The 24,764-nt window shown below is 37.1% G+C and overlaps 2 protein-coding genes across 2 annotated transcripts in view; both read right to left on the bottom strand.

Moving 5' to 3' along the window:
* Positions 1-24,764, bottom strand: part of LOC143738115 (venom phosphodiesterase CdcPDE-like) — an 81,802-nt gene that overhangs the window by 51,791 nt on the left and 5,247 nt on the right. The window lies entirely within an intron of this gene.
* LOC143738123 (uncharacterized) overlaps positions 583-24,764 on the bottom strand; it is a 25,190-nt gene continuing 1,008 nt past the window's right edge. The window contains exons 2-21 of the mRNA XM_077230048.1: positions 23,649-23,685; positions 23,243-23,360; positions 22,903-23,065; positions 19,080-19,266; positions 18,822-18,911; positions 17,739-17,855; positions 16,467-16,583; positions 14,815-14,931; positions 13,733-13,849; positions 12,081-12,197; positions 11,189-11,305; positions 10,297-10,413; positions 9,215-9,331; positions 7,062-7,163; positions 6,887-6,952; positions 6,468-6,596; positions 4,207-6,193; positions 4,041-4,097; positions 1,003-1,086; positions 583-797 (exon numbers count right to left, since the gene is read on the bottom strand). Coding sequence (XP_077086163.1) covers positions 583-797; positions 1,003-1,086; positions 4,041-4,097; positions 4,207-6,193; positions 6,468-6,596; positions 6,887-6,952; positions 7,062-7,163; positions 9,215-9,331; positions 10,297-10,413; positions 11,189-11,305; positions 12,081-12,197; positions 13,733-13,849; positions 14,815-14,931; positions 16,467-16,583; positions 17,739-17,855; positions 18,822-18,911; positions 19,080-19,266; positions 22,903-23,065; positions 23,243-23,360; positions 23,649-23,663 — 4,149 coding nt within the window. The 5' untranslated portion in view covers positions 23,664-23,685. The remainder of the gene's footprint in view (positions 798-1,002; positions 1,087-4,040; positions 4,098-4,206; positions 6,194-6,467; positions 6,597-6,886; positions 6,953-7,061; positions 7,164-9,214; positions 9,332-10,296; positions 10,414-11,188; positions 11,306-12,080; positions 12,198-13,732; positions 13,850-14,814; positions 14,932-16,466; positions 16,584-17,738; positions 17,856-18,821; positions 18,912-19,079; positions 19,267-22,902; positions 23,066-23,242; positions 23,361-23,648; positions 23,686-24,764) is intronic.

Raw genomic sequence — 24,764 nt, 5'->3', positions numbered from 1 at the left:
TTTAATGTGTAATGTAGTGTGTAGTTTAATGTGTAGTATAGTGTGTAGTTTAATGTGTAATGTAGTGTGTAGTATAGTGTGTAGTTTAATGTGTAATGTAGTGTGTAGTATAGTGTGTGGTGTAGTGTGTAGTATAGTGTGTAGTTTAATGTGTAATGTAGTGTGTAATGTAGTTTAATGTGTAATGTAGTGTGTAGTGTAGTGTATATTTTAATGTGTAATGTAGTGTGTAGTTTAATGTGTAATGTAGTGTGTAGTTTAATGTGTAGTTTAATGTGTAATGTAGTGTGTAGTGTAGTGTGTAGTTTAATGTGTAATGTAGTGTGTAGTTTAATGTGTAATGTAGTGTGTAGTTTAATGTGTAGTTTAATGTGTAATGTAGTGTGTAGTGTAGTGTGTAGTTTAATGTGTAATGTAGTGTGTAGTTTAATGTGTAATGTAGTGTGTAGTTTAATGTGTAATGTAGTGTGTAGTATAGTGTGTAGTTTAATGTGTAATGTAGTGTGTAATGTAGTGTGTAGTTTAATGTGTAATGTAGTGTGTAGTTTAATGTGTATCCAATGTTTCTTGGATTTATGTAGATCACATTTTTCTTTTCAGAGCAGATATACGGTTTTTTATGTAAAATTTAATAGCCAACCAGTCCCTCTGTTTTAGGGCTTCCGGCTCAGATTTGAGGCACAAATCGCAGGCAGCCTTTCCTGGAACACGACAGGTTTCAATGAAGTGCATCATCTGTTTTTCAACTGCATCAACCTCCACCTTCTGCCAATTCTTTTTCTTGATTGGTTTGCGACCTAAATGAGAATGAAATTACTGAACTTGAAATCAGGACAAATTTATAAAGTTTTGCTGGCATTCTCACAACCCAATAACCAAACCCATAAATGAATCAGCTGTAAAAACAATTCCTTTACATTAAACTGAGTTCTTCACTACAAATACTGTTAGAGAACAGTAGCACCGTTTCAGTTAATCAGATAATTCACACAAGTCACTCACCACTTTTTGGAGATAATTGGATCGTTTGAGATTTGTTCTTTGGTAAGGGTGGCAAGGGTGACAAGGGTGACCTCACCACACAATCTGTTTAATTAAAAAAATAACAAATATTGCATGTGAGCCTATTGTGATTTGTAGTCTTCATAAGTATACAGTGCCTATAGAAAATCATCATACTCTGTTGAAATCCTTATCTTTTGTCACATTACACCCTGGAAATGAAAATGTATATTAAAATTTTTATTAAAAAAAAAGCCCTTTGAAGCGGCACTGAAACTGTCATTTGGACCTTGAACCGTTTGGTCCCCACTGAAGTCCATTATAAGGAGAAAAATCCTGGAATGTTTTCATCAAAAACCTTAATTTCTTTTCGACTGAAGAAAGAAAGACATGGACATCTTGGATGACATGGGGGTGAGTAAATTATCAGCAAAAGTTTTTTAAAAAGTGAACTAATCCTTTAAAGTGTAAGTTGCAGGTTAATTTTTTTTACGAGATAATGCAATGTGCTTAAAGATAAGAACCGCCCACCATTGTTTTGTATGTTTTTTATACCAAAATGCTGAATATAATATGAAAAGTTGGTACTTTTTACAGTGGTTTTTAGCACTCCCCCTCCCTTCCGCTAAGCTGGGCGTGACGTCATATCAGGGACTCCAAGCGGCAAGCGTCTAACGCAAGCTTTCTTTTTAGATTCAGCAGCCGTTATGAATAAAATAACTCAATTGTAAACATACTCGTGTGTGCTGGCTTCATGGCCTGCCGGAAATGAGATTAAGCTATTCGCAAAACAAACGGGCATGCGCCATAACCAACCATAGACTGTAAAAAAATACCAGGATGCTGCGTGAGGCACGTTAGATTTGCCGGTCGCGGGTCGAGCTTCTCCACTAAACTCCAAAACGCGTTCACCTCACGGCAGCACACCTCCACTGCTGATTCCATTGGGTGGCATAGCACATACAAACACCTGTCTCTGTTTCTTTCTGATAATGAGCATCGCTAATTAGTAGCGTTTTAGCACAGGCAATATATCGCGTTCTGTCAGCAGATGCCAGCAAAAGCGCCATTGTGTCTGTGCATCTCTACAGCTCTGATTAGGACTAACGTTACTAACACCATGTAAGTAAATAATGTCTTCAGTCGTTGTCCCTCCTTGCTATTCTACATGACGGCAAGATTTTGAAAAGACTTTGGCTTGTTCCCTAATGTTATCCGGGTTAGCTCCAGGGGCTAACCTAGGCTAGCTCTAGCTACTCGCCAGGACACCTGACCAACCCTCCACTCATTTTCCATACACCAAGCATTTATTACTCTTTGAGGGCCATGGTTTCTGGCAATTTCCTCCCCTCTCTCACGCCTGACTGGTTCAAAATTATAAGGCTGTGGTCCATCAAAGATTTGATGGTTTTCCACCTCCTCGTTCTCCATAGTCAAGCCAAAAACAGAGGTACTCTAGCAGAGTATGGGTTGCGACTCCCTGGTATGACTAGGGGTGGGGGAAAAAATCGATTCTTAGATGCATCGCGATGCGGACGTGGACGATTCTGAATCGATTCACAAATGTCAAAAATCGATTTTCAAAAAAAAAAAAAAAATTTTTTTGTAGATATGTAGCCTATTTATAATGACGTAATATTGACGGAACGCAAAAGACGGAACTCTGAAGCGCGGAAGTGCAGTGCCCGGACCGTCTGTCTGTGGCGTGCGCACATAACAGAGACGCGATGGCTGAGCGCGAAATCCAAACACCCTCCTCGTTAAAAGCTGACGTGTGGAAATATTTTGGCTTCTATGAAGTTGAAGGGGGAAAGGAGCTGGACAAGAGCCACACTAGTTGTAAGCTTTGTAGAATAAAACTAAAATATTTCAGCAACACGACAAATATGAGAAGCCATATGACACGTTTCCACCCAGAGGAGGAAAAACACTCGGCTGTACCGGAGCCGTTTCTCTCTATGGCTCTGGGCTGTACCGGTGTTCAGACGATTTCTGCTGCCTTGTCGAAAAATGCTACCCAAAAGCGAATCGATCACAGATAATGTTGATTCATTCTCTATTGTTTCCATAATGGTGTAAATCTCACAATATTATGACATCGTTTTTTCATTTTAATCAGGGTAAGTGTATGGGGGGCATATTTTGATATTTTAAATGAACTAGCAATTATCACATTTGATATAACAAGTAAAAATGATATTATTATATGAAATAAAATCATAATAAAATTCGAAGTTAAGAGTACAGTATAATGTACTGTTTTTATTTTTAAAACGGTGTGAAAAGTAAAAATTATCATCAAATATTCATCTTTGACCTGTCAAAATTTCCTACAAGTCTCCACAGCAAGGATGCATAGATTTGTGGGCGTGGTAAGCAGAAGAAAAATGAGTCTGTACATGCGCATAACCGGTAAGTAGCACATCTCGATGGGTAGCATGAATCGTCAGAACACCTGTTGTTGTTATATTATTAATTTACTACAAGTATGCTGCTAGTTCAGGCACACATTTATTTTCCTGTTGGTTCTTTGCAATGTTAATAAAATATATTGTACGTTAATTCTTTATGGGGCATTACTTTATACTTTTAAAGCAAAGTATTTATATTCACACACACACGAAGATTCAGATAATCGCTTTAGAATCGAATCGCAGGCCTCTGAATCGTAATCGAATCGAATCGTGAGGTGCCTAGAGATTCCCACCCCTAGGTATGACGTCACAGTTACTGTAAAAAACACGCTACCTTTGAAGAAACCCCAATAAATGTTATTTTAACGCATTTTAAGACAGAAATGTTTAAATATATACATATTGAGCACTTTATTTACACATTAATTGATTGTGGTGGTTAACCTGCAATTTACACTTTAATAAAGAAAGAGAACATTCCTTTTTGATAACCCAAATTCTGTTAAAAGAGCAGTAACAACCATATTCAAATTCAAATCATATCTTTCTGGAAGCAAATACCTCAGACAGGAAAAACTGAAGCAGACATGCATCTACAAGTAAAGCAAGTATTGAATTAGATACCTGGCATGTTCTCCTCCTGTCTGGCCTCTTGGATTTCTTTGTCACACAGGATTGTCTCTAAAATAAAAAAAGGCAGGTAACAAAGCCATCCCAGCGCTATTCAGAGTGTACTGGAAAAACAATATCTGCATTTTCTCATATTTGTCTAATAAAAAGGCATTGGTACCATTTGGGGCGATGTTGATATCATCTAGGGACATTCCTTTAAACTCTGATAAACGCCCCTGCTCAAGTGCCATGAGAATCTTGCTGATCTTCGCAAGCTGGAGAGTGCCCTCAGGTAAACGATAGAACTGGCGATGGACCCTGATGTCATGGCCAAGGAAATCTGCCAGTTGGTCAAGCTCGGTGTCATTGAGATTCAGTACCTTTGAGAGAGTTGCAACATGCTTCCTGAGCTTTGTAGAGGTGAGTGAGAGAGGGTTCTTGGCTCCACAAGCTTTCACAAAGTAGCGAATGCAATCTGACCCTCTGTAGTGGGACACTGCATATGGCCTTGCAAACATGTACAAATTGTTATCAGCCACTCCACATTCTCTTCTCTTCTCCACAAGCAAATGAAGGGAATCCACCATCGCAGGGGTTAAGAGCACAGGCACCTTCCGCCCTCTCTTACCTCTTATTTCAAGTCTCACAAAATGCTTGCAGAGACTTTTCTCTAGCTCAGAGAGAGCTACATTAACATCTGCATGAGGTTCTGATTGGTCTCTTAGGATGAATGTAGAAACAAGCATTTTGGAGACTTCCCCTTCTCTACGCCTGTTGAATAAAATGACTTGTGCCAGAGTCACTTTTGTCAAGTTAGCCCAGTTGGAAGATGAGCACTCTGATTTCAAGTCACTGTAAAACTGCCGCTGCTTGTCATCCAGGTAGCAATGCAGAGTTTTTACATCTTCTGTAAAAGGTAACAGCTGTGGGGAATTCCACTTGGACTCTGTGAGGCCCTGTAAGGCTTTGGCTGATATAAGCTCATTCCACCTGGCATCATACACTTGACGAAAGCAGCGAGCCGCTGTTGCACCATCACTATCACCTTTCATCATTGCATCGGTTTCAAGGAGCATGGACACATTTTTCAGTCCATGTCCAAGCTTAAGAGCAAGTGATGCGGTTTTGTATTTGCTAGTTTCCTCGTTGAAACCCGCTGTGTGTCTTACTGCAGTAACTGCTAGCATGAAGTTTTCTGGTGTGACATAATCTTTGATAGTTTGCAGTGGTGTGACCTCTCTACCATGTAAACACAGCCGACCAAGCTCCCTCAACTTTTGACGAATATATTCATGCTTGCTGACATCGGCTCCAAGCCTGTTATATAGATGTTTTCCAAACTCCATGATGCAGTGATCATTTTTTACTTCAAGAGAGATATCATCTTGTGTCATGTTGTTCACCATCTTCCAAACACTTTCACTAACCGCAGAGGGTGCCGGTTCAGCAAAAGCACAGAGGGATTGGACTCTAGTTTTTCCAGGTTTAGATTTAACACAGCTAGGTTGGAATTTACAGCTTTGCATGTGTCTCCAAAGCACTCTTTTCATAAACAACCCTTGACAGTACACACAGTGAAGGAAGTCTTGACCCTCACACTTTTTTTTTGGTTGTTTAAAGGGAACAAGAATTCCAGACCCTGTTTTTATTACTTCAGCATTATGTGCAAAGTTTCCTTTGTTTCTCAGAAATTCAAGCTGCAATTTCCTTTGATGGGATCCCTTTGGAAAACTCAATGCTCTTGAAACCTCAATCTCATTTAAGTGAACACGCTCCAAGTGTCTAGATATTTTTTGGACCGCTGAGCTACAATATAGGCAGTACTGTCGCTTGTTGTACATTCGAGATCCATTGCTCTTTCTGACGACAGCAGGAACAAGTACTGATGCATCGCCAACTGTTGTTTTACCTGATGTGGTGCTGTCAGGAGCATTATGTTGGCTTTGTGTAATAGCAGCAATTCTGGAGGTTTTGAGAGGTGTCTTGAATTTGAGCTTGCATGGAAGTGAAGAACCAACTGTTGGATCAGCTCGACTTTTTAATGATAGTTCTTGGCTCATGTTACTATCTGTACTATCCCCACTTGTGGATGGAACATATTCTTCTCCACTGTCCTGGCTTGATTCACTTAGTTTTTCAGATCCAACAGAAATCTTCTGATTACCCTATTAAAACATAATAACAAATAAGCTACACAACACACAACTAAGTTTGTCCAATACAACAGGAGTAAAAAAAAATTACCTTAAAATGTCTCAAATCAATTTGATAATTCGATTGACAAGTGGATGGAAACTTGGCTATTGATGCAATTTGTTGCACTGATCATGGGTAATGCATATTATAAAACATTTTCATAGTAAGTGTAGATTTTCATAAACAACACTAATCAAGGAACATACATTCTTACAAATCATGCCTTGCACTATGGGTGCTTACCAAAATGTTTCTTGACTTCCTAAGTCTTGGCACAATTTTACGTATGTTATCTTCCTCCTCATCTGTACTTGAGTCAAAACTTTCTGGACTGTCAAAAAGCTCTTCAGACCAATTAAGAGTCTCCTCCATCTTAAAAACAATGAATGAAATGTTACAATTTCACAGATTCTGAGGAATAATTCTGTTTGGTGAAATCATGAATAATTTACAAATAAAAATATAGAGCTAGAGCATGTACATGTTTAAAATGTACATGACAAAGCAAAGCTGTCAAAGAGGCAGGTGTTTTGTAAAATGGCATGTTCACACAATTTCACCACATAAAAACATTGGACTTGACTAATGGAGAATAATTCTAAATCGGGATCAAGCATGCCTATAAATAGAACAACTATCTGTAAAAATGCTGCCTGCCTTACCAGAGTGCTTTTAGTCCTAAACTGTGGCACATTTTCTCTTTCCACAGTACTTTTACTACTGAGATGCTACAAAGGAGAAACAAATTATAAACAGCATGACATCTACTAAAAGTGCAGTTTTGTAATGAAAACAATAGATAAATGAAACATTTAAAGCAAATCGGAAAAAACCAACCTGTATGCTGCTAGATGGTAAATCTGAAGAAAAATCTGGTCCAGAGCTGACTTCATCAGAGTCTGTGTAGTCAACTAAAGAATTCATTGGTTTCTTTGTAACCTGTATGAATATAGAATTGCAATAACAAATGTTTTACAAAAAAGAGAACTTGTAAAATGGTTATAAATCTATACATTTAGGATTACCGTAAAACTTAAAGGTATAGCGGAGGATCTTTCCGAATATTAGAGAAGATCCGCCCTCTCCAATTTTTTTAAAAATGCACATGCGCAACACTATTTGCTCCCGAGAGGTAACGCCTATTAAACGTGTGCACGAGAGAGACATGATATGCAATGGAGAAGTAGCTTGTTGCATTTGTGTAATAAATACTATGGAGAACACATTGGAATTATCGAAAATGAACACACAAGGTTTTAGAATATTTCAGTGTGATACCATTTACCATTTGGTCATAAGGCTAAGGCTAGACAAATTGAGATGTTTAACGTGTCTACGTGGTGCATGACTTGTGCCAGGTCTGGCATCGCTAATCATAGCTTACATTAACTTTTACTAGCAGTGATTTTAAATGGATTTCTCCAAATAGCATGACAAACTTTACCTGTCTAGTAGAATCTTCGCGACTGCGTCATCAGTGTGAAGCCCAACCTGTGCTTTTAGCGCACGCCAGCGTGTGAAATATTCACCCAAAATAACTCTGGTCTTGTTTCTCTATTCAGCGGCCTTTCTCTTCTTATCATACCCTCAGCCATTTTCAAAGGAATGGCTGAAACCGTAACTCATCACACATAATACACCTGAAAGTGTGCATGCGCAGAAAGCGAAAACTACATAGGGACGAGCACGTACGACGGCCTTACGTAAACATATCACCAGAATGATTGACACTTAGGTGGACCAATAGTATAGGCTACCCACCCGGAAAAGGAAAATCCTCCTCTATACCTTTAATAATAACTTAAATAATAGCCAAGGCTTCTATTTTCCCAAATCGCCGATATGCACCGGCTTGTATTTGAGACAGGCGTCTATATGAGGCAGGCCTTTAATTTTGTGTTGAGATGTTGTTCATTGAGTGTAGGCCTAGAGATAACCATCCAAATAGCATGGGCTGATAGACGGAAAGCATGACCGTAGGCGGTTACCACATTATATCACGTTTTATTTATAATTCGAATGTGTTTAACAAATCAGTTAATGTAAGAATTAAGGTGGTCGCACACCGGACGAGAAGCGCAGCACCGCGTCTAGGACAACTCGAGGTATCGCACACCGGACACGCACACTCTCAGTTTATGCCCAGCAATATTTTTATGTTTAAGGACATTATGAAATTAAGATAATGTCTGTACTATGTTATGATTGTACTGTAAAATTAAATAGAATCGTTGCTAAGTCCGCAGTCTGAACACTTTACCTCGGACCGTCCGTTAACAGAATTAATTGAGAATTTCATAATACCTTGAGTTGTAATAGATGTGGCGTGTCACCTATACATATTCATCGAGCCTATGAACTTGTTGCCCGAAACACATCAGCAAGAAAGAAAGAAGGCTACCCTGTAAAACAACTGCAATCATGTGATACAAAATGACCCAAATGACACATCCCTAACATCATCATCACCGCGATCCTCGCTTGCGCAAACAGCTCCCTCCCTAATGCGAAGGGCTCTCTTGCATGCGCAATCTGCACCATATAACTGGCTAAAACAGACGATCTGACGGGTTTTAGAAGATTAAATACAACCCGAAACTAAAAAACAGACCAGGCCTCTATTTGAGACTGGCCTTTATTTATCCAAATCTGCAGCCACACGAGGCGTGTAAAAGAGACAGGCGTCTGTTTGGGACACGGCTATTATTTGAAGTTATACGGTATTCTAATGCTCAAAAATAAAGATGTGCTTATGATTGAAAAAGTGACATAATTATATATGTAAAATAATAATAATCACCATAACTGTCCTAATAGAAAATCTCCTATGCTGTCAGTAACAACCAACAATGACATTCATGGGATTTAGGTCATAGGCACGCAGCGAAAACATTTGTGACACCAAATCATATTTTTGAGCCAGAAATTAAAAAAGTTAGTAGCTCAAGTAACACCAGTGGAAAAGGTTAGTGTAGAGCCCTGAGACTCACCTTCAGAATTGAAGTAGGGGAAACCTCATTGATGTCTTGGACCCTTGTGTTGGAACTTTCCATCAGTTTCTGGTCGCTGTGTTCAAAGGCCACATTGGTAAAATGCTCACCATCAACCTGTAACATGAATTACATTAAATAATTGTGAAATCAAACCCTAAAGCAATAAACTCATGAACAACAATATGTTTGTACTCATTAAAACACACATGACAAATTCATGTGCAAAATCAGATGCGTTTAATCATCAAAAGACAATGCAATTCAATGCATTGATTTTTAACAGAACATTGAACAATCTAGAAGACTTTTATCAGCCATATTGATATTCGGACCCCACAAGGGTAGACCAGTGTATGTGTGTATAAACATGTACTCATACACTAACATATGATCAAGTGATGGACGAACTCTGTCATTACCAAAAGCAAATCCAATTAAAAGGATTGTTTCATGTTACAACGACAAAATGGATAGGAAATAAGAAATCTAGAAGACTTTTATCAGCCATATTGATATTCGGACCCCACAAGGGTAGACCAGTGTATGTGTGTATAAACATGTACTTATACACTAACATATGACCAAGTGATGGACGAACTCTGTCATTACCAAAAGCAAATCCAATTAAAAGGATTGTGTCATGTTACAACGACAAAATGGATAGGAAATAAGAAATCTAGAAGACTTTTATCAGCCATATTGATATTCGGACCCCACAAGGGTAGACCAGTGTATGTGTGTATAAACATGTACTCATACACTAACATATGACCAAGTGATGGACGAACTCTGTTTTGGGCAATACTAAAAAAGACAACAATTAAAGTGATTTTTTTCACATTACAAGAACAATGAATAGGAATTAAACAGTTTAAAGAAGATTTTTACCCCAAATGTCATACATGGTTCCCACAAGGGTGAACCAGGAAAGTGTTTTTTAAACTACACAAACACTGAAGCAAATACAAAAAACTAACTTGTGCCCCTGTACAAGATAAGTAACATTAATCTAGAATATGAGTGCTGCTTCCCTCTTGAATGGTGAAAGTGTATTGGCGTGTTCACCAAACAAGACTCACCTTCAGAATTGAAGTAGGGGAAACCTCATTGATGTCTTGGACCCTTGTGTTGGAACTTTCCATCAGTTTCTGGTCGCTGTGTTCAAAGGCCACATTGGTAAAATGCTCACCATCAACCTGTAACATGAATTACATTAAATAATTGTGAAATCAAACCCTAAAGCAATAAACTAATGAACAACAATATGTTTGTACTCATTAAAACACACATGACAAATTCATGTGCAAAATCAGATGCGTTTAATCATCAAAAGACAATGCAATACAATGCATTGATTTTTAACAGAACATTGAACAATCTAGAAGACTTTTATCAGCCATATTGATATTCGGACCCCACAAGGGTAGACCAGTGTATGCGTGTATAAACATGTACTCATACACTAACATATGATCAAGTGATGGACGAACTCTGTCATTACCAAAAGCAAATCCAATTAAAAGGATTGTGTCATGTTACAACGACAAAATGAATAGGAAATAAGAAATCTAGAAGACTTTTATCAGCCATATTGATATTCGGACCCCACAAGGGTAGACCAGTGTATGTGTGTATAAACATGTACTTATACACTAATATATGACCAAGTGATGGACGAACTCTGTTTTGGGCAATACTAAAAAAGACAACAATTAAAGTGATTTTTTTCACATTACAAGAACAATGAATAGGAATGAAACATTTTAAAGAAGATTTTTACCCCAAATGTCATACATGGTTCCCACAAGGGTGAACCAGGAAAGTGTTTTTTAAACTACACAAACACTGAAGCAAATACAAAAAACTAACTTGTGCCCCTGTACAAGATAAGTAACATTAATCTAGAATATGAGTGCTGCTTCCCTCTGGAATGGTGAAAGTGTATTGGCGTGTTCACCAAACAAGACTCACCTTCAGAATTGAAGTAGGGGAAACCTCATTGATGTCTTGGACCCTTGTGTTGGAACTTTCCATCAGTTCCTGGTCGCTGTGTTCAAAGGCCACATTGGTAAAATGCTCACCATCAACCTGTAACATGAATTACATTAAATAATTGTGTAATCAAACCCTAAAGCAATAAACTCATGAACAACAATATGTTTGTACTCATTAAAACACACATGACAAATTCATGTGCAAAATCAGATGCGTTTAATCATCAAAAGACAATGCAATTCAATGCATTGATTTTTAACAGAACATTGAACAATCTAGAAGACTTTTATCAGCCATATTGATATTCGGACCCCACAAGGGTAGACCAGTGTATGTGTGTATAAACATGTACTTATACACTAACATATGATCAAGTGATGGACGAACTCTGTCATTACCAAAAGCAAATCCAATGAAAAGGATTGTTTCATGTTACAACAACAAAATGAATAGGAAATAAGAAATCTAGAAGACTTTTATCAGCCATATTGATATTCGGACCCCACAAGGGTTGACCAGTGTATGTGTGTATAAACATGTACTTATACACTAACATATGACCAAGTGATGGACGAACTCTGTTTTGGGCAATACTAAAAAAGACAACAATTAAAGTGATTTTTTTCACATTACAAGAACAATGAATAGGAATGAAACATTTTAAAGAAGATTTTTACCCCAAATGTCATACATGGTTCCCACAAGGGTGAACCAGGAAAGTGTTTTTTAAACTACACAAACACTGAAGCAAATACAAAAAACTAACTTGTGCCCCTGTACAAGATAAGTAACATTAATCTAGAATATGAGTGCTGCTTCCCTCTTGAATGTTGAAAGTGTATTGGCGTGTTCACCAAACAAGACTCACCTTCAGAATTGAAGTAGGGGAAACCTCATTGATGTCTTGGACCCTTGTGTTGGAACTTTCCATCAGTTCCTGGTCGCTGTGTTCAAAGGCCACATTGGTAGAATGCTCACCATCAACCTGTAACATGAATTACATTAAATAATTGTGAAATCAAACCCTAAAGCAATAAACTCATGAACAACAATATCTTTGTACTCATTAAAACACACATGACCAATTCATGTGCAAAATCAGATGCGTTTAATCATCAAAAGACAATGCAATTCAATGCATTGATTTTTAACAGAACATTGAACAATCTAGAAGACTTTTATCAGCCATATTGATATTCGGACCCCACAAGGGTAGACCAGTGTATGTGTGTATAAACATGTACTCATACACTAACATATGATCAAGTGATGGACGAACTCTGTCATTACCAAAAGCAAATCCAATTAAAAGGATTGTTTCATGTTACAACGACAAAATGGATAGGAAATAAGAAATCTAGAAGACTTTTATCAGCCATATTGATATTCGGACCCCACAAGGGTTGACCAGTGTATGTGTGTATAAACATGTACTTATACACTAATATATGACCAAGTGATGGACGATCTCTGTCATTACCAAAAGCAAATCCAATTAAAAGGATTGTTTCATGTTACAACGACAAAATGGATAGGAAATAAGAAATCTAGAAGACTTTTATCAGCCATATTGATATTCGGACCCCACAAGGGTTGACCAGTGTATGTGTGTATAAACATGTACTCATACACTAACATATGATCAAGTGATGGACGAACTCTGTCATTACCAAAAGCAAATCCAATTAAAAGGATTGTTTCATGTTACAACGACAAAATGAATAGGAAATAAGAAATCTAGAAGACTTTTATCAGCCATATTGATATTCGGACCCCACAAGGGTTGACCAGTGTATGTGTGTATAAACATGTACTTATACACTAATATATGACCAAGTGATGGACGATCTCTGTCATTACCAAAAGCAAATCCAATTAAAAGGATTGTTTCATGTTACAACGACAAAATGAATAGGAAATAAGAAATCTAGAAGACTTTTATCAGCCATATTGATATTCGGACCCCACAAGGGTAGACCAGTGTATGTGTGTATAAACATGTACTCATACACTAACATATGATCAAGTGATGGACGAACTCTGTCATTACCAAAAGCAAATCCAATTAAAAGGATTGTTTCATGTTACAACAACAAAATGAATAGGAAATAAGAAATCTAGAAGACTTTTATCAGCCATATTGATATTCGGACCCCACAAGGGTTGACCAGTGTATGTGTGTATAAACATGTACTTATACACTAACATATGACCAAGTGATGGACGAACTCTGTTTTGGGCAATACTAAAAAAGACAACAATTAAAGTGATTTTTTTCACATTACAAGAACAATGAATAGGAATGAAACATTTTAAAGAAGATTTTTACCCCAAATGTCATACATGGTTCCCACAAGGGTGAACCAGGAAAGTGTTTTTTAAACTACACAAACACTGAAGCAAATACAAAAAACTAACTTGTGCCCCTGTACAAGATAAGTAACATTAATCTAGAATATGAGTGCTGCTTCCCTCTGGAATGGTGAAAGTGTATTGGCGTGTTCACCAAACAAGACTCACCTTCAGAATTGAAGTAGGGGAAACCTCATTGATGTCTTGGACCCTTGTGTTGGAACTTTCCATCAGTTCCTGGTCGCTGTGTTCAAAGGCCACATTGGTAAAATGCTCACCATCAACCTGTAACATGAATTACATTAGATAATTGTGAAATCAAACCCTAAAGCAATAAACTCATGAACAACAATATCTTTGTACTCATTAAAACACACATGACCAATTCATGTGCAAAATCAGATGCGTTTAATCATCAAAAGACAATGCAATTCAATGCATTGATTTTTAACAGAACATTGAACAATCTAGAAGACTTTTATCAGCCATATTGATATTCGGACCCCACAAGGGTAGACCAGTGTATGTGTGTATAAACATGTACTCATACACTAACATATGATCAAGTGATGGACGAACTCTGTCATTACCAAAAGCAAATCCAATTAAAAGGATTGTTTCATGTTACAACGACAAAATGGATAGGAAATAAGAAATCTAGAAGACTTTTATCAGCCATATTGATATTCGGACCCCACAAGGGTAGACCAGTGTATGTGTGTATAAACATGTACTCATACACTAACATATGATCAAGTGATGGACGAACTCTGTCATTACCAAAAGCAAATCCAATTAAAAGGATTGTTTCATGTTACAACGACAAAATGGATAGGAAATAAGAAATCTAGAAGACTTTTATCAGCCATATTGATATTCGGACCCCACAAGGGTAGACCAGTGTATGTGTGTATAAACATGTACTTATACACTAACATATGACCAAGTGATGGACGAACTCTGTATTGGGCAATACTAAAAAAGACAACAATTAAAGTGATTTTTTTCACATTACAAGAACAATGAATAGGAATTAAACAATTTAAAGAAGATTTTTACCCCAAATGTCATACATGGTTCCCACAAGGGTGAACCAGGAAAGTGTTTTTTAAACTACACAAACACTGAAGCAAATACAAAAAACTAACTTGTGCCCCTGTACAAGAAAAGTAACATTAATCTAGAATATGAGTGCTGCTTCCCTCTTGAATGTTGAAAGTGTATTGGCGTGTTCACCAAACAAGACTCACCTTCAGAATTGAAGTAGGGGAAACCTCATTGATGTCTTGGACCCTTGTGTTGGAACTTTCCATCAGTTCCTGGTCGCTGTGTTCAAAGGCCACATTGGTAGAATGCTCACCATCAACCTGTAACATGAATTACATTAGATAATTGTGAAATCAAACCCTAAAGCAATAAACTCATGAACAACAATATCTTTGTACTCATTAAAACACACATGACCAATTCATGTGCAAAATCAGATGCGTTTAATCATCAAAAGACAATGCAATTCAATGCATTGATTTTTAACAGAACATTGAACAATCTAGAAGACTTTTATCAGCCATATTGATATTCGGACCCCACAAGGGTAGACCAGTGTATGTGTGTATAAACATGTACTCATACACTAACATATGATCAAGTGATGGACGAACTCTGTCATTACCAAAAGCAAATCCAATTAAAAGGATTGTTTCATGTTACAACGACAAAATGGATAGGAAATAAGAAATCTAGAAGACTTTTATCAGCCATATTGATATTCGGACCCCACAAGGGTTGACCAGTGTATGTGTGTATAAACATGTACTTATACACTAACATATGATCAAGTGATGGACGAACTCTGTCATTACCAAAAGCAAATCCAATTAAAAGGATTGTTTCATGTTACAACGACAAAATGGATAGGAAATAAGAAATCTAGAAGACTTTTATCAGCCATATTGATATTCGGACCCCACAAGGGTTGACCAGTGTATGTGTGTATAAACATGTACTCATACACTAACATATGACCAAGTGATGGACGAACTCTGTCATTACCAAAAGCAAATCCAATTAAAAGGATTGTTTCATGTTACAACGACAAAATGAATAGGAAATAAGAAATCTAGAAGACTTTTATCAGCCATATTGATATTCGGACCCCACAAGGGTTGACCAGTGTATGTGTGTATAAACATGTACTTATACACTAATATATGACCAAGTGATGGACGATCTCTGTCATTACCAAAAGCAAATCCAATTAAAAGGATTGTTTCATGTTACAACGACAAAATGAATAGGAAATAAGAAATCTAGAAGACTTTTATCAGCCATATTGATATTCGAACCCCACAAGGGTAGACCAGTGTATGTGTGTATAAACATGTACTCATACACTAACATATGATCAAGTGATGGACGAACTCTGTCATTACCAAAAGCAAATCCAATTAAAAGGATTGTTTCATGTTACAACAACAAAATGAATAGGAAATAAGAAATCTAGAAGACTTTTATCAGCCATATTGATATTCGGACCCCACAAGGGTTGACCAGTGTATGTGTGTATAAACATGTACTTATACACTAACATATGACCAAGTGATGGACGAACTATGTTTTGGGCAATACTAAAAAAGACAACAATTAAAGTGATTTTTTTCACATTACAAGAACAATGAATAGGAATGAAACATTTTAAAGAAGATTTTTACCCCAAATGTCATACATGGTTCCCACAAGGGTGAACCAGGAAAGTGTTTTTTAAACTACACAAACACTGAAGCAAATACAAAAAACTAACTTGTGCCCCTGTACAAGATAAGTAACATTAATCTAGAATAGGAGTGCTGCTTCCCTCTGGAATGGTGAAAGTGTATTGGCGTGTTCACCAAACAAGACTCACCTTCAGAATTGAAGTAGGGGAAACCTCATTGATGTCTTGGACCCTTGTGTTGGAACTTTCCATCAGTTTCTGGTCGCTGTGTTCAAAGGCCACATTGGTAAAATGCTCACCATCAACCTGTAACATGAATTACATTAGATAATTGTGAAATCAAACCCTAAAGCAATAAACTCATGAACAACAATATCTTTGTACTCATTAAAACACACATGACCAATTCATGTGCAAAATCAGATGCGTTTAATCATCAAAAGACAATGCAATTCAATGCATTGATTTTTAACAGAACATTGAACAATCTAGAAGACTTTTATCAGCCATATTGATATTCGGACCCCACAAGGGTAGACCAGTGTATGTGTGTATAAACATGTACTTATACACTAACATATGATCAAGTGATGGACGAACTCTGTCATTACCAAAAGCAAATCCAATTAAAAGGATTGTTTCATGTTACAACGACAAAATGGATAGGAAATAAGAAATCTAGAAGACTTTTATCAGCCATATTGATATTCGGACCCCACAAGGGTAGACCAGTGTATGTGTGTATAAACATGTACTCATACACTAACATATGATCAAGTGATGGACGAACTCTGTCATTACCAAAAGCAAATCCAATTAAAAGGATTGTTTCATGTTACAACGACAAAATGGATAGGAAATAAGAAATCTAGAAGACTTTTATCAGCCATATTGATATTCGGACCCCACAAGGGTAGACCAGTGTATGTGTGTATAAACATGTACTCATACACTAACATATGATCAAGTGATGGACGAACTCTGTCATTACCAAAAGCAAATCCAATTAAAAGGATTGTTTCATGTTACAACGACAAAATGGATAGGAAATAAGAAATCTAGAAGACTTTTATCAGCCATATTGATATTCGGACCCCACAAGGGTTGACCAGTGTATGTGTGTATAAACATGTACTTATACACTAATATATGACCAAGTGATGGACGAACTCTGTTTTGGGCAATACTAAAAAAGACAACAATTAAAGTGATTTTTTTCACATTACAAGAACAATGAATAGGAATGAAACATTTTAAAGAAGATTTTTACCCCAAATGTCATACATGGTTCCCACAAGGGTGAACCAGGAAAGTGTTTTTTAAACTACACAAACACTGAAGCAAATACAAAAAACTAACTTGTGCCCCTGTACAAGATAAGTAACATTAATCTAGAATATGAGTGCTGCTTCCCTCTTGAATGGTGAAAGTGTATTGGCGTGTTCACCAAACAAGACTCACCTTCAGAATTGAAGTAGGGGAAACCTCATTGATGTCTTGGACCCTTGTGTTGGAACTTTCCATCAGTTTCTGGTCGCTGTGTTCAAAGGCCACATTGGTAGAATGCTCACCATCAACCTGTAACATGAATTACATTAAATAATTGTGAAATCAAACCCTAAAGCAATAAACTCATGAACAACAATATGTTTGTACTCATTAAAACACACATGACAAATTCATGTGCAAAATCAGATGCGTTTAATCATCAAAAGACAATGCAATTCAATGCATTGATTTTTAACAGAACATTGAACAATCTAGAAGACTTTTATCAGCCATATTGATATTCGGACCCCACAAGGGTAGACCAGTGTATGTGTGTATAAACATGTACTCATACACTAACATATGATCAAGTGATGGACGAACTCTGTCATTACCAAAAGCAAATCCAATTAAAAGGATTGTTTCATGTTACAACGACAAAATGAATAGGAAATAAGAAATCTAGAAGACTTTTATCAGCCATATTGATATTCGGACCCCACAAGGGTAGACCAGTGTATGTGTGTATAAACATGTACTCATACACTAACATATGACCAAGTGATGGACGAACTCTGTCATTACCAAAAGCAAATCCAATTAAAAGGATTGTTTCATGTTACAACGACAAAATGGATAGGAAATAAGAAATCTAGAAGACTTTTATCAGCCATATTGATATTCGGACCCCACAAGGGTAGACCAGTGTATGTGTGTATAAACATGTACTTATACACTAACATATGATCAAGTGATGGACGAACTCTGTTTTGGGCAATACTAAAAAAGACAACAATTAAAGTGATTTTTTTTCACATTAAAAGAACAATGAATAGGAATTAAACATTTTAAAGAAGATTTTTACCCCAAATGTCATACATGGTTCCCACAAGGGTGAACCAGGAAAGTGTTTTTTAAACTACACAAACACTGAAGCAAATACAAAAAACTAACTTGTGCCCCTGTAAAAGATAAGTAACATTAATCTAGAATATGAGTGCTGCTTCCCTCTTGAATGGTGAAAGTGTATTGGCGTGTTCACCAAACAAGACTCACCTTCAGAATTGAAGTAGGGGAAACCTCATTGATGTCTGGGACCCTTGTGTTGGAACTTTCCATCAGTTCCTGGTTGGTGTTTTCATAAACCTAAAACATGGATTACAGTCAATTCTTTAATCATTGCTAAAGCAACCAATAGTTGTCCAACTCTGCTAGGAAAGTTAGTACCTGTTGTAATATTACAATGGAAAAGATGACAACAAAATTCTAAGTAACATTTTTTTAACCTATACGTTGTAATATAGTATACCTTACCCTCCAAGGCCAATCACTTCCTCCATAATCATATGTGAGTTCATCTCCTCTCTCTATGTTTTGTAAAGCAAACAGGACTAGATGTGGCTTTCCGTCTGCAACAATTTTTTTCATCCGGCAGTTAGGATTAAAATGAGCATCATTGACCAGCCTCCCTAATGATGAATTTTCCACAGCAGCATCAATGCTAAAAGAAGCCAAAAACAAATGATAAATACAAATAATTTAGAGGACCTAAAAGAATAAAGCCCTTTCTATAGCTCAACATAAGCTTGAGATCAAGGTCACAAGATTTTTGTGTGTGGTTGAATCAAATCCTGAATTTCTTGTGGTATGTATAGCAGTGCTTATTTTGTAAATTCAAAGGTCCCGGAACACATAGACCAGCGAGAGGGAGAAGGATTCGTTTAAGGAACACGCCACATTTTTCAACTCCCCTAGAGTTAAACAGTTTTACCGTTTTCAAATCCTTTCAGCCGATGGTAGCACTTTTAGCATAGCTTAGCATCGATCATTGAATCGAATTAGACCATTAGCATCTCTCGCAAAAAAAAAAATGACCTAAGAGTTTCGATATTTTTCCCATTTAAATCTTGCCTCTTCTGTAGTTACATTGTGACCTAAGACTGACGGAAAATGAAAATTTGCGATTTTCTAGGTCGATATAGCTAGGAACTATACTCTCATTCCTGCGTAATAATCAAGGAACTTTGCTGCCGTACCATATAAGCAGCAGGCGCAATAATTATTTTGACGATGCTCCTGACTTATTTTGCCGGGCAGCTGAGAAGAGAACGCACCACCTGAACACACAGCACTTACTCACATTCTCCGTGACCGTTCTTCATTAGTTTACCATCTCTGTCAGTCATATCAAATACTTTGTTAGACAGAACTGGTTAAAAAAAAAAAAAAAAAATATTTGTATGTGAAAAAGTAAAGTGTTTGCTTTTATATTATTTGTAACAGAAAAGGCAAACAATCAGGCTAAAATACTTTCTCATTTACCGTCAACATTCAGCAAATGCGCATCTACATCATTTAAACAAATCTCTGAATATCTAATAAACATTTAATTTCACAAACCTTGCAGATTTAATCGAATCCAGCTGTGGTCTCTTGTGAAGTGTGCATCTGTAGCTGCATAAACGTGTTACTGTGAGTGACGATGCGTGCGAGTGAATGCGAACAGAAGATCAGCTTCACAGGAGACGCGATCGAAACACTTTAAATCCTTAATTTTAAAATATGCTGTGCCAGTTGCCCACTGTCTCATAAGAGATGCACCTATTGACCGGCGTGTGACCGGAACCGGCAGATTTTCACGTGATCGGCCATGAGCAGCTTCCGGCCGGTCAGTCTGACATATGCCGATTTTATGCCGGTCAAATGCACTCGGGCGCTGCATGATTAACGTCGCGCAACATCAGTATCACATGTGCACACGGAATGCACATGTAGGAAACCTCGTGAATTATGGCCATTTTACACCGCAAGTGTGAGCGGTGTGTATTTTTTTCGGCTTGCATGTTAATCAATGAGTGCATACACACCGGGAGCAGGAGCAGCGCGGGAGCAGCAGTGAAGCGGTTTCGCCACCGTGTCTATTTTTGCTGCGCTGCTCATGCTCAATTAAAGTGAAAGCACACTTTTAATGGACAAAAAAAAGGATTTAAAAGTGCCCAAAATGCACAGAATTTGCACGTAGTGTGTTTTAACAAGAACTGGAGTAGGCCATGTCAGAAAAGAAAATGAAGACTCTTATTTATATAAAATATTTATAGAACAAATGCAAATCTTGATTGTTGAACGCACACATATTATGTCGAAATAACGACATAACCACAACAACCGTAGAATTGTCCTGGTTTGAGACTGTAGTAAGTGGATCATTGTCACCAATTTGGTCACTGATTCCCCAGTCTGAGAGAGCAGAGTTTTTATCAGGGTTTTTGGTACGTGCGATTTTTCAGAATTCAGCAGGTCGTAAAATCGTGTCGTATATCACTGCCTCCGTAACAATTTTCGGATAAATTCACTCGTAAAGTGTGCGTGGATTTAAAATGAATTCAACGTAGAAGAAATGACTTTTTTTGGTGCACATTCCAACACTTAAAGGAGAACTCCGGTCAATTTTAACATTGAGCTAATTTTTTTGTACATTTGGAGTGCTGTCAGTACAGAGAACAACGACAAAAATCGGTGTCATCCTCTTTTTAAAATGTGCACCCTGTTGACTTCAATGGGGCAAGCAAGTTAAACCTGCGTTTAGCCTCTTAGCATCCTTGATGTGTCATTACAAGTGCACAGCCATGTGAGTGAGTTTATTTAGAGTGAACACGGTGAATCTGACTGCAGTAGATGTGAAAGATATTAATAAAATTGATGTTAATTCAGCGAGCGAAAAAAACTGCATTTACCTCCTGTTTTCGGTCGAAGTCCACAATAGTCGATTGTCGAGTTCACGGGCACGATCATTGGTAACTAAGCAATGCAAGAGAACGCGCATGAACTCGACAATCGACTATTGTGGACTTCGACCGAAAACAGGAGGTAAATGCAGTTTTTTTCGCTCGCTGAATTAACATCAATTTTAATAATATCTTTTTAATGACAAAAACTAAATTGTTCTTCAGTTATCACAACTGGTTATAATACTGGTTATTCAATTAACATATTACTGTTAATAAACTCCAAATTGATCCATATTAGTGCTGGGCGGTTTGACCAAAAATTTATATCACGTTTTTTTTCTCCAAAAATAATGCCGGTTTATGACGTTTTTTTTTTTTTTCATGCATAATCAGGTGTTCTAAGCATTTTCTACTGGTTGAGAGAGGAATTACTGCAGTAAACTGACTTAGGATGGTCTTAGGATAGTCTATTTTACTGTCATTAGTGAATATTGTAGAATAGAATAGCGCCCAGTATAACCTAAAATTGTTATTTCTTAACATTCTAATAACGTTCTTATAACCAGGAAATAACGTTAATACAACGTTTATATAACAGGAGAATTGAACGTTCTAATGACGTTTGAATGATGTTCTTATAACCAAGCAAGAGCGTTAATACAACATCTAAAAAACTACGTTTTAGAAATAACGTTTTTATAACTTAATGGGAACGTAATGAAAACGTTCTTATAACCTAAACTTGTTATCTGGGGAAGAGGAGAGATTCGCGATTGCACTGAACACGTTTTAAGTGCAGGATTCTCTGAGCGAGCCCAGAGGAAATAGACCTATTCTTACAAGAGCAGCGTGTTATCTTCCGTGTGCGAGCAGAGAGTTTCGCGCTCGCGCATTATATTAATGTACTTTCGCGCTACAATAGTGCGCTCTCGACATTTGACAGGAAAATAAGGCCATAGTTCTGCAGCATCCATCTTCCCTGTATCGTCACACCAGAGCACTGCTTCACCCTCGCCTCGCTAGAAGTGCAACATTGTAAAGGAAGGTGTCACTGTCTGAAACAGTGTCGCGCAGCATAACGGTCGTTCCGAACGTTGCGTAATTAAATACATCGGTATGGCGGTATATTAAAAATTAATATCATAACAAAAATATACACCGGTTTTCGGTATGAACCGGTATATCGCACGCACAGCACTAATCCATATCGTGATACGTAGCGTGGCTTTAGTATCGTGATGCGCATCGTATCGTGATATTGTTGGTGATACACAGCCCACACGTATATAAAATATCGGCCACCCTGCTTTCTAAGATATCGGCATCAGCCATCAAAAAAACAATATCGGTCGACCACTAATGTACGCTATTGAAAAAGTAACCTGTTTGAATGCGGACTAGATTCTTACCACCATTGTTTGCCATGCCAGTAGAAGTCAAACATAAAAACTGCCTGTGATGGATGATACTTCTTCCTCCTAGCTTGAGACTCAGCAGAGTCTATCCTTTCTCCTCGGTACTCCACAACAAAATCCCCTTTTAGAAATGGGGACAGGGCAAACACTCCACGACCTATCAACATAAAATGCATAAAGATCTCACATCTGATGTGGCAAAAATGCAAGTGCACTGTGTAACCACTATTATTGACGATAAAGGCTATCTAAATTCATTGTACAAAAATATACATAAATAATCCAGAATTGTGGTAAATCAAATATTTTGTAAAATATTTCATATTAAACTTGCCTTTTATTGGATTTATGTGTCGTGCCTCCAAACAGCACGTGTTGTCTGTGGCACTACGCACATACTGCAGTGCTACACCTTCCGGTTTTAGTCGCAACCTCTTCCGAATTACTTCCTCCTGTGCCGAATAATTTAATTGCACTATTTAGGCTATAACGAATTATCACAATTATGTGATACACCAAAAAACAAATTAGTTAGACCAAATTAGATATTCCAGGAACTTTATGCAACTCCATTGTGTATGCATAGAAGTTTGAGATTGATTCTCACTGCGAGTTGCCTATTTTACAAGAATAAAAATACTTTTTCAGCAAGTAAAGTTACTCAAAAGAATACACAAAGACAGTATACTGTATTTTGTCATTCAACTACTCAATACAGCAACTACTTGAACAGTATTTACCTTGTGCATCTGCATTGCCAGGGCAATTACTTCAAACCTGTTGACAAAAAAACTTGTTAAAAATTATTTTTGTGCAGTTGAAACATTTAATCTGATGTGACTCACAGAATGACCATCCTCAAATCACTATTTTTAAAAACATTTTTTTTTTTCCATACCACTGTTTAAAGACCTCTGCAAAAATCTGAATCATCCGGGACTGACATTAGTGCTTGTCCACTTGTCCGGAACAAGTATACAAATAAAAAAAAAATTAGAATGGTGTGTGATCCAAAAAGTAACCGGTTGTACCGGAGCAATTTTATATTGGTTATTCTAAGGGGCTGATCACTTATCCAAACCAGGTAATTTCACTAATTAAATTTAAATAATTGTTCTGAATTTTTGTAAACGCTATTTTATTTTTATGTGTAGACTAGATTTAAATGTGTAAATACAGCTGGCAAAATGTAGGTTTATTTTATTTTAATTTCCAGGGTGTATAATGTGACAAAAGGTAACGATTTTGACAGGGTATGATGATTTTCTAATTTTTTTACTTTAAAGTTTTGTCAAACATATTGCACAATAATTTTAGTGACTTGCAGATGTTGTAAATTTTATTTTGCTTCACATTGAATTTAATTGGTGCTTTTAATAGAAACTGCCAATTTCATGACAGCCCACTTGTGAAAAAGTTCTTAATTTTCAGAATATCAAGTGAGATATGGGTTTAAGAATGTGTTCTGATCTTGGCTGATTTTTTTTAAAAAGCGTACCTCTTCTAGAAAGGGTGGATCCCACAAGTGATGTCCCAGTCATGGGGTCTCACAAAGTAACAAAAACAAGGATGTGTGTGTGTGTGTTTGTTTTTATGGGCTGAGACATGAAATTGAGTTGGCTATTAATTTTTCTAGATGGCCTTAATTTCCCGGCCAACGACCTTTGTGCTATCCCAAATAACAAGCATGTTTTTATGGAGCTAACTTTTCTGTTTAACCATATATTCTGGTTTCGTCATGACACGGGAGAGTAATATTGCTTGTCTGAAGGACAAGTAGACAAATTTAATGCCAATGCCATCATGGTCAATTGATATGGTCTTTAAGAGCAATATTTTTTTCAATAACTCAATAT

The sequence above is a fragment of the Siphateles boraxobius genome, unplaced genomic scaffold (assembly GCF_051911475.1).
Source record: "Siphateles boraxobius isolate OS27281-9 unplaced genomic scaffold, OSU_SipBor_1 138, whole genome shotgun sequence".
Taxonomy (NCBI): domain Eukaryota; kingdom Metazoa; phylum Chordata; class Actinopteri; order Cypriniformes; family Leuciscidae; genus Siphateles; species Siphateles boraxobius.
This window is presented reverse-complemented; position numbering and strand designations above follow the sequence as displayed.